Source organism: Cebus imitator, unplaced genomic scaffold, assembly GCF_001604975.1.
Source record: "Cebus imitator isolate Cc_AM_T3 unplaced genomic scaffold, Cebus_imitator-1.0 Scaffold371, whole genome shotgun sequence".
Classification (NCBI taxonomy): Eukaryota; Metazoa; Chordata; class Mammalia; order Primates; family Cebidae; genus Cebus; species Cebus imitator.
This window is the reverse complement of record NW_016107686.1, coordinates 2,097,823-2,108,132: the sequence shown is the minus strand read 5'-3', so window position 1 is coordinate 2,108,132 and position 10,310 is coordinate 2,097,823. Positions and strand designations below refer to the sequence as shown.

The 10,310-nt window shown below is 37.8% G+C and overlaps 1 protein-coding gene across 5 annotated transcripts in view; it reads right to left on the bottom strand.

The window, feature by feature from the left end:
- CNTN4 (contactin 4) overlaps positions 1 to 10,310 on the bottom strand; it is a 974,474-nt gene that overhangs the window by 25,443 nt on the left and 938,721 nt on the right. For 4 of the 5 annotated variants that reach the window (XM_017507289.2, XM_037730965.1, XM_017507290.2 and 1 more), the window contains 3 exons: positions 8,998 to 9,173; positions 4,004 to 4,124; positions 186 to 344 (listed from right to left, as the gene is read on the bottom strand). In XM_017507289.2, the coding sequence (XP_017362778.1) occupies positions 186 to 344; positions 4,004 to 4,124; positions 8,998 to 9,173 (456 nt within the window). The remainder of the gene's footprint in view (positions 1 to 185; positions 345 to 4,003; positions 4,125 to 8,997; positions 9,174 to 10,310) is intronic. The other variant, XM_017507292.2, reaches the window with a different exon arrangement.

The following is a 10,310-nucleotide window of genomic DNA, read 5'->3' as shown; positions in this document are numbered from 1 at the left end:
AAAAAAAAAAAAAAGAAAAGAAAAATATTAATGATAGGTGTACAGTTGGCCAAGGTTTAGGAAACACTGCCATAATATATCATTTGTAGTAGTGTCTGAATGAGAACTTAGATGTTCCTTGCTACAGCGCTATGTCTGGTATGCTGAGTTCCCGATGTCACTGAGTGAAGCATCCAATATGGTACCTGTACTGACTGCTTGCCAGCCCACGGAGAATGGAGTCCTGGCTTGAATGACATACATGGTGATGGGGCTGTGGTTGTCAGGCCCGGGTCTCCAGGAGAGCTGAGCAGTGGTGTCTGTGATTTCATCTATTGTCACAGCCTCTGGGGGACCTGGAGGACCTGGGAAAGAGCAAGACCCCCAGAATTGGAGCAGTGTATTCAAATACCCAAGTAAAGGATCCACATATTTGAATGGGGCATTGACCCATTTATTTATAAACCCACTCACAGATTCATCACTTGTTAAATCCTTTGGAGTTCCAACTATATGTTGGGAACTTTGTTTGGCTTGGAAGCCACAGAGATAAAGGAGACACAGCTCCTTCCTTTGAGGAGCCCACAGTTTAATATGAAAAACTAATAGGTAAACAAATAATTACAACAACATATTTAATGTTAATAGAGAATATTGGGGTACCATAAGGGTCCATATTCATTAATTTATCATCTATTTATAGGCTCCTACTATGGATCAGACAGTGTTATTTGGGGATATAGTAGTGAGAAAAGATAGATGTTGCTCCTGATGTCATAAAGATTATAGTCTGCTAGAAATTGTTATTTCTACCACTGGGAATATAGATTTGAGCAGAAATGGCTTTAAAACTTTGAAGGTTAAAGTGCTGCTCTGCACATTCTGCTGCTCTGTAATTACTAGCACTCTCCTCAACCCCCAACCCTGCATCCCACATGAGCACACACTTGTGTGCAAGGGAACTGCTGTGAAAATGGCCAGTGCGGAACAGTCAAGGCGCTCCCTTCTTCAAAGCAATCTCAAAATTGAGCTTGATTCTAAAGACCCTCATTTGCAGTTTCTGCAAGTCATACCTGTATTTTTCTACCTCTCTTCCTGATGTTCATTGTTTCTGTCCATGTACTTAAATCATGGACAGGGGAAGAAATCAGATTTAAATGAAGGCTTGAAACTAATAAAGAAATAGAGGGATGAAAAGCAGCTGGCAGGTAAAGACGAAATATCAACAAAGCCAGAGCAAAGACCCACAGCTACCCTACTTTCCAACATGAAAATCTCTTACCAGGCAATTAAAAGCATTTTTAACAAGGTACAACTGACCACCTCAGGAGGGAAGGTGATGGTGAGACGACATAATGACAAACCTCATGCCCATTAGATGAGCATAAGGAGATATTCCTAGGAGGGATTTGCTAATCCCCAGTCTAGCAATCAAATGTACTACCCAAATACTATCTGGCCATGTCACAGGGACAGGGAAAAAAGAGACCTCTCACAGAGCAGTGCAACGTTAACGGCAATTTCCTGAAGTTAGACTTTGTTCTAGAATTCACTCCTTCACCCTTTACGTGATGCCCTAAATTCTCTTTCCTTTTTTAAAAATCATTTTTATAGACCCTCAGGTGAGACTAAATTTATCTTCTCCCTCCCACTCCTGAATGAAATGTCTGGAAATCTATATCCTGGAACTGATTAATTTTCCATGGTGACATTTCAGCATGTCAGTCTAATGCCACCGAGATAGAGTTGATGTAACCTTTGGTTTTGGGACCCGTTTTAACCAGATAAAGTCTAGAAGACAATTTAACTTTTACTTTTTTTTTTTTTTTTTTACCAGTTTTCTCATCCTGGCATCCCCCACCTTTTTTCTTTATGGATGCTGCATCGATGGCCTTTAAAACCAAAGTACCACAAATAGAAAAGTGTTTCCCTCTGAACTCTTCAAAGAATTAAATCAATAGGAAATACCGAGGTCCATTGTTGGCCTCTCTATAGGAAGGAAATGAAGGGCTGGTATGAATTTGGCCACTGGAGAGAAGATAGTACGTTCCTGGATTTGTTTGTTCTTTTTTATCTTCCGGTCCCCGGTTCCTACCCATGCGTAGATATGACCTTACAGAGTGTTTACCAACTTTGTTTTGGGGAAGTTGACTCCCTCTTTCAAAATGAAAAATGTACAAATATTTGTCCTCTGAACAAAATGATAACAAACTCAGCGGCATGTAGAAGATTTTGTCCTGGGCAACGGCAAAGAGAAGATTGGTTTGATTCTGGGGTCTGCTTCTCCCTCAGGAAGGGTGGCCTTTCTGGCTGCCATTAGAGTACTATATGTTAAATAGAGCAGGCCTCAGAAAATCAAAGAAACTGGAGCCAAGACTCAAAGCTGCTATAGTTTCAAATATGAAAATCTCTTTCAGGGTGGTGAAATACATTCCACCTCCCTTCTCTGTAATGTGCAAGAAAAGCTGCAAGGGCAGAGCTGAAGGAGATAAAATGAAAGATTATGGTTTTAAACAGCATATTAATTTATTGGCTTTATTAACTGATTAGACTAGATTTTCTTTTAAACTGCGTTTGCAAATTCCTCCTGGTATTTAATGTTATTTTCTGTGAAATGAAGTATACAATATCATTTAAGAACTTCAAGTATTACTGATTTAAATATTTATTAGTCTAATTTGTTGGTGTTTAAACTGCTAATCTGAACATTATCCTAATTAAATAGAGGATAAATTTTCAGCAACAGAATTCTTTTGTCCCCAAGGGGAGAGCAGAACAGCACTGGTATATTTTAAAATGGAAATAAACACATTTCTATAAGTTATTATATGGGCAGATATACCTAGGTTAAAAGTTTTTTCTCATATCTAGCCCTTGTCTACACCGTTACTGACAGTTTTTTTAAAAGGCAATTTAAAGGGGAACAAAGCAGACACATTGGAACTACTATTTTTCTTCAACCTCTCTTGACAATTAGTTTAAGTTGCTAACTCCCACACATTTCCCCCCTTACTTTATGCCAAGAGGATATAGCAAAACTCTTTATGGCTTCCAATAATGCTTTGTTCTCTGTGCATGCAGATTAACCCTGCCTCCAATTCTAATATCCTAAATTTTCATTTTCTTGCATTCGAAGTTTTGCCATGCACTCTGCCTGCTGTCCAAATATGCCTCAACACCAACAGTTACAGATTCCAATGAAGGAGACTCTAGCCAAGAGATTATTTTGATATCTGGATTGGCCTCGCTTAATGCTATAGAAAGCCCCTGAGCATGCATAGGTTGGATTTTGGTATGTACACTGGTTTGTGAGGATTTTAATTTTCATTTAAAAGTATTTCTTAAAAGTCCATTTACAGTTTTTTTGCCAAGTGGTTTGATGAGGCTTGGAATGTACTCAATTGGTGTGCCTCAGCCGAGGGGTCACAGCTCTCAGGTCCAAATTAGTTCATATTGATAATATTCAAGAGAATCTCAAAAATGTTAGTATTTACATCAACTCTCAGCTTATTTACTATATCCCAGGCAGTCAGGAAGTGTCCTCTCCCAAAACCCTATTTTAGGAACTGAACAGCACTGTGAAGTTCAGGGAAAAAAGCAAACTCGGAAAAACCTGGTGATAATTTTACTTAAGCTGCTGTTATACCAGTGGCCTAGGATACTAATTCAATTTAGCCCAGATGAAATATAAAAAGGCACAGTTTAATCCCTCTTTAAACTATCTGCTTTTGTTCACCTAAAATTATTCTAGGAGGTGATATCAGCTCCAACAGCCATCATCGGTCACTTGAAAGAGTTATTTTTAGCGTAAAGTTACTGGATGTGTTTGGTGCATTTTCTGACAACCGCCGCTAAGGAACTGTACATGCACAAGAAACTTTTATGGACTTTTAGCCACTGTTTACAATGTTCAGCTTTTGCCTGACTTTTTTCCATAATTCTAAACCACTGAGGTTTTTGGAACTCTGTGCTAGAGTAGATATCACGAAAGTATTTCAAGAGCAACAACAACAAAATCCAATACCTCTTACAATCAGGTCTGCAGCAGCAGAGAGCCTGTCCACACTTGTTTGGACCATGCAGACATATTTCCCAGCATGCTTCAGTTGGATGTTTCGAATCATCAAATCACCAGCTGAATCCTGCTGATAAAGTAGGGGAAAGTGGCTACAATTACTTTTTAATGAGCTCTAAATATCATTATCACATGAAGGACACTGTGACTAATGGATTTATTTTACACTGGCTGATGAAAACATTAGTGATGCAACCCATAGCCTATTAAAAATATGTGAGGCTGCCTGAGAGATAAGAACACCAACATTTTCAGAACACATATTCGACAAGACCTTAGGTGTCTGGCTTCTTCAAGTCCCTGGAGCAGTTCGCCACCCACGTTGGAAGGAGGTAACTTACGGTGGCTCTTGATCTAGTTTTGTGAGTTTCTTCAGACACACCCTCAGTATATAGACTTTGTTGGCATTCTGATATTTTAGAACTCTATAGTTGGAAAAGGAAAGCAAGCCCACATTTGGAGGTATCTGCATTTTACTGCACAACTCTTTCTTATGATCAGCATTCTTATTGCTCCCAGGTTTGAATTAAAGGATTAGGAAGACCAGACTCTCCGAGAAAATCTCGCTTCACCTAGTATGGAACAGTGCTAATTTGTATTCCAAATGCCAAATGCAAGTTTGATTAGCAGATGAACTGGACTAATTACATCCAGGTCTGGATGTCTGTGTGCCACAGAAATATTCCTACAGCATTTGCCAGCACAGTACTTTTAATAAATGTGAGATGATTCCACAGGCTATCACAGAGGCAGCATTTTACCTGAAGAACGCTGCTACACCTTGGAGTTTGGTTCATAGCCCTGTTAATCAAAAGTATGGAGAACAGCTGCTTGAACAAGCGACCACCCTAGAGACCAGATTTGAAAAACTACATTTCATTCTAAACCCGTAATGGATGACAAGATAATTTAGGGTATATTGGCCCTCTGTCATTTTCCCATTCCATACTATACAGTAGGAAATTGACACAGACCCTTCTGTTGCTATTTCTCCAATGACAATAGTAATGGATAATGTTTAATGGTATTTACTATATGACAGGCAGTTTCCAAGTGCTTTATTTATATTAAACTTACTAAATACTCACATGTCCTCTGAGGCAGGTATTCTTGTTATCCTTATTTTACAGATGAGGAAATTACAGCACAGAGAGGTTAGGAGATTTGCCTAAAGTCACTTAGCTAAAATATGGCAGAGCCAGGATTTGAACCCATATAGTTCCTGTTATTAACAATAACACTAGACTAGCATCCAGAAAGACCATATCCTCATTCTCCTTCAAAATTAATGTGTACTTGGTTTATGTCCATCGTTTCAGTACAACATGTCACATTCATATTTACCAAGGATAATGGAAGAGATAGAACTGCCAATTAGAAATAAGATTAGAAGAGATGCAAAAGTGTGGAGTGAAGGAAGAGCTACAGTTTTGGTGCTTACTTGTCTTGGGCCGATTCCTGCTGTGTGATTTCATCTAAATCTCTTAATCTCTCTTGGCCTTAATTTACTGATTTTTGAAAGACCTTTATTGACCATCATGCTAGGTTGTAAAAATCAAATGAGATTATCTGTGTATGTGAAAACCTTCTGAAAACTGTGAAACATAGATTAATGTGAAACTGGTATTACTGATGGCCATGATCCATTTTCTTTGTGAAACAATCATGTCAAACGATTGTTAAATATTTCCTAATTCAGGAAAAGCTGTGATATTTTAACCCAAAATGTCTTTCGTTTGTAACACTTGGTTTCTCATCCAGATGCCACTATTTATAGATCAAGTCTTATAATTGCTCAGTAAAATGGGAAATAATTGTTAAGTTATTTGACAAGATTTCTGTGAGGATTAAGAAGCTATTACAGTCATCCTTTGGTAGACACAGGGGATTGGACTCAGGACCCGTAGTATACTAAAATCTGCACATACTCAAGTCCTGCAGTCAGCCCTCTGAAACCTGTGTATATGACAAGTCAGTCCTCCATATGTGTGGGTTTCACATCCCAAAAATATTGTATTTTCAATCTGAGTGTGGTAGAAAATAAATCCACATATAAGTCGACCCAAGCAGCTCAAACTCATGTTGTTCAAGGGTCAAATGTATATAAGAAAGTACTTGATAAATGATTAGGCACTTTGCAGATACAAGGAATTATCATCACTAGTATCATAATCATTATGATGACTGATACTTTACCTAAGAAATTTCACGTACTTTACCTCAGAAAATTCATATTTGAATACAGGATTAAAAAAATATGCCCCAGGGAATGTGTGCAGGGAAGATGGGAAGCCACATTGGCCTTAAGGAAATGCCTACACCATCTCACTAATTCACTTATTCATCAAGGGCTTAAATGTCAAAGAAACTTGTAGCCTGGATATTTCAGAACACAGCAACCTATCAGCAGAAAATTTTGATTTTGTGATTTAGAACGTACTATAGTTATTTACAAATTTTGACTGGATTTGTGTTTTTAAAGTAAAACTGAAACAAAGAAGAAAACAGAGTCAGGAGTAAGGTAGGAGTCTCATTAAAGGAGACCATAATAACTTTTTCTTTCCCTTTGAAGTCATCCAGACCTAACCATTAACTAAGATCTACATTTTTTATGTTCCTACCAAAGAAAACAACAGCATCTGCTTATTTTCCCCTACTGCAGTCTGTTCTGTTCCTGACAGAATACTCAAGGGGTATCAGAGGACAATGAAATAACAACTTTTCTAAAACCTCAATAGGTTAGCTATACAAGCATCATTTCCACCATGCTGACACAGGAAGTTGAAATGGAAATAGACTTGACTTCAGAATTGCACTTGCGTATCTCTTCTATTGTTAAGTCCTGACTCCACAGATATTAATGATCCTGGTGGCTAATACACTTAGATCTCACATGTAGTTGTGCTGTCCTTAATTTTCTATATATTTCTCATCAGGAGTTGGTGTTAGCACTAAACCGAGGAGACAGACATTTCCCATAGAAAGATGAATGTGAGCAACACTAGGGAGTGCTGTCTCTCCAAAAGGTGGTCATCAGTGTTTGACTTCATTAGGGTGAGTCCCTGTTTCTGCCTCAACACTGGCACCATCCCAGCATAAAGTCTACATGTGTCTGAATGGTAGGACATCCACTTCGATTGGTCAGGCATCTGTTCTGATTGGTTGATGCTTGTGCCATTCTGGGATTTAGCACTTTTAATATCTCTCCTGACCAAGAAATTGGTTTTAATGTGAGAACATTCTGCTCAATTTATGAAAGATGTTCTCAATTTATACTTTCCTGTTATTACAATCAACGTTACCCTTCTTTCAATTAATACCACCATTAAAGTTTATCAAGTACTACTTTTGTGGTAGGCATTGGGCTATGCACTTTCCTAGATCTCAAAATATTCAATAACTCCAATGTCTCTGTGAAGTAGTTAATATTTCTCTCAGCCAGAGTTATTAAGCTGAACCATGTGAAAGAGGTCCAGAATGGTTACATTGGCAATTCATCCAATTTTTCTCAATCAGGTTTGCAAGCAATAATCCCTAGTGAACTAAGGCTTCTACTGATGTAATGAATTAACTTCTTTCCTGTGCCATCTAAAGTTGTACCAATCAGATACCACACTTGGCATAGAATTGAGGAAACAGGCATTGAAATGGTTTTTGGTGTTCTGTGATTTAACTGCAGAAACTCTGTTTGCTAAAGGTAGCAAGAATGTAATGAACAGGGCTAGTACTATAGTTGGGTGGAAAATATGCTTTTAGTGTATCATATGGACGACTTCAGAAACTTATTCTCAACATAGAGGGGATGGACAGATTTTTATGGCAGCATAGAAAGTGGGGAGGGCTTTTCAAATTAGTACCCCATTTTTATATTCTGCTATGTTTTGGTTGGACTCCTTTATAAAAATGGCAGCCAGAGTCAATCTTTATTATCAGTGGGACTATAGAGCTGTGTTAGAACAGAAAAATTTTTTTTGAGAATGATTGTGATAGACACAAATTGTTTCCAGATTTATCCTCTTCTTGTTATGTGTTCAATGATAATACACAGTTATGGAAAGTAAGGCATTTCGAAAACTCAATCATTTTGAATTCAAATTACCTGGAGATAGTAAATAACCCAATCAGACCTTCAGATACAAGAAAGAAAACCTGGCCTGGCACAGTGGCTCATACCTGTAATCCCAGCAGTTTGAGAGGCCAAGGTGGGCAGATCATGACGTCAAGAGATCGAAACCATCCTGGCCAACATGGTGAAACCCCATCTCTACTACAAATACAAAAATTAGCTGAGCATGGTGGCATTCACCTGCAGTCCCAGCTACTTGGGAGGTGGGGCAGGAGAATTGCTTGAACCCGGGAGGCGGAGGTTGCAGTGAGCCAAGATCACACCACTGAACTCCAGCCTGCCGACAGAGCAAGACTTCAAAAAAATGAAAGAAAAGCCTAAATTCACAATGATGAGCCTTCTACAAGGTCAAAGGGAGTTTAATTAGCAGCCTACAAACAGAAGAAAGCTATCCTTAAGCTATTTTCTTAATCAGATTCTAAGGTATATGGTATGATTTGTGACACAGAGTTTGGGATTTGAAGTTTTACGCTGAGTTCTGTGATTCAGTAGCTATGAGGACAAGACAAGTCATCCAATGACTGTGAACCTCAATTTTTAATTCATACACCCAATGAATAATTAACCTATAGGATTGGTGCCAGATAGAGAGCAACCTTGCCATATAGGGCTGCTCAATGAGTGATGCCACATTTATTGTGCAAAAAGGAGCAAGAATTAACGAAGAGTTTCTTGCCATAAGATTATCTGAACAAAATTCTAGAATAGTAACTTTAAATATATTGTTAAGTTGGTCTAAACAAGTTGGTTTGAGTCAGTTTCGAGAAGTTCATTTGTATACCGTGTTTTCTGTGGACAGTTTGATATTAATACTTACCCCTCCGACTCTTTCAAAGTGGTCTCCATCTCTGTCAAAGTCTATCAGGTGTCCATTAAATGACCAAGTGAACACGATGTCTAGCGAGTGATCATGTGTTACCTGGCACAGCAGAACAATACTTTCTCCAACAGTGACATCCATACTGGAAGGGGGCACCATTACCCTTGTTGGATCTGCAGAGTTAAAACAAAACAAACAACAACAACAAAGTCTGTGAGCTTGTGTGGAAATAAAATGTAGACTCCAAGAGCAGGATGAAATACTAAGTAATTTTGCTTTATTTTTTCTGAGGCTGTGACCAGCAAACCTCAGTCATCTGGGAAGCTCAGACTCAGGTCAGGAGGTCATTTTTCATATGAAAAGATGAAAACACTCATTATGTGAACCTTCTCAGAGCAACAGAACTCAGCCGGGGAGCATGGAGGTGAGATCTCTGAAGATGCTCATGGAAGGAGCTTTCTGGCAGCCTGCTCTGAATTGAAAAGGTTTTCATATCTCTCCAGTTTCACTAGAAAGCCACATAGAAGGCTTTCACTAGAAAACTGAGTGCAAACAGAAAAAAAATTCACGTTGATTTGAAATTTGTTGGGCTGTTTTTTTTCTATTGTAAAAGTAATAAATGTTTTAGTACAGGGAATTTAGGAAATTCAGGAAAATTAAAAGAAGGAATAGAAAAACAAATTATACCAGATAAAACATCTATTTTCATGGTGGTATAATTTCCCCCAGTCTTTTTGGCTCATACTTTTTCAGTTGTTTTGTTTTACACCATTATAAACATAAGACACATACGATTTGCCTTTTTCTCCTCCTTAATATTATATAGGCATGTTTATTCCTTTTTGAACATAGTTTTATAATCTGCCTTAGCTTTATAGTTTTAACTATTTTGGAACTAGTTGGCATTTTAGCAAATTTTATTAGACATTTTCTAAAATTTATAATTAGAAATCATAAATAATGCTGTAATGAACATCACTGACAAAATGATACAGGTATAGCACTTCTTTAAAATAAGGACCATCAGTTAGCTTTAAAATTCACCTTTACATTATAGTTTAAACTGGGAATAGAATAGGCTTGCTTAGCTGAGATAGTTTGCAAACTCCAAAACTGCATTTACACCCATATTCCCTTATTTTTCTGCAACATTATTTCATAAATGGTGTCAGAGAGTACAATAGTGAGAAGCAGTTTGAATTCAATATAAAGGCCATATACGTGCCTAAAGAATAAAATTCTGAATTAAGCCATATTCCAGAAATTTCTATATACTAAACCAAGCCAATCAAACAATTACAAAGCAGACA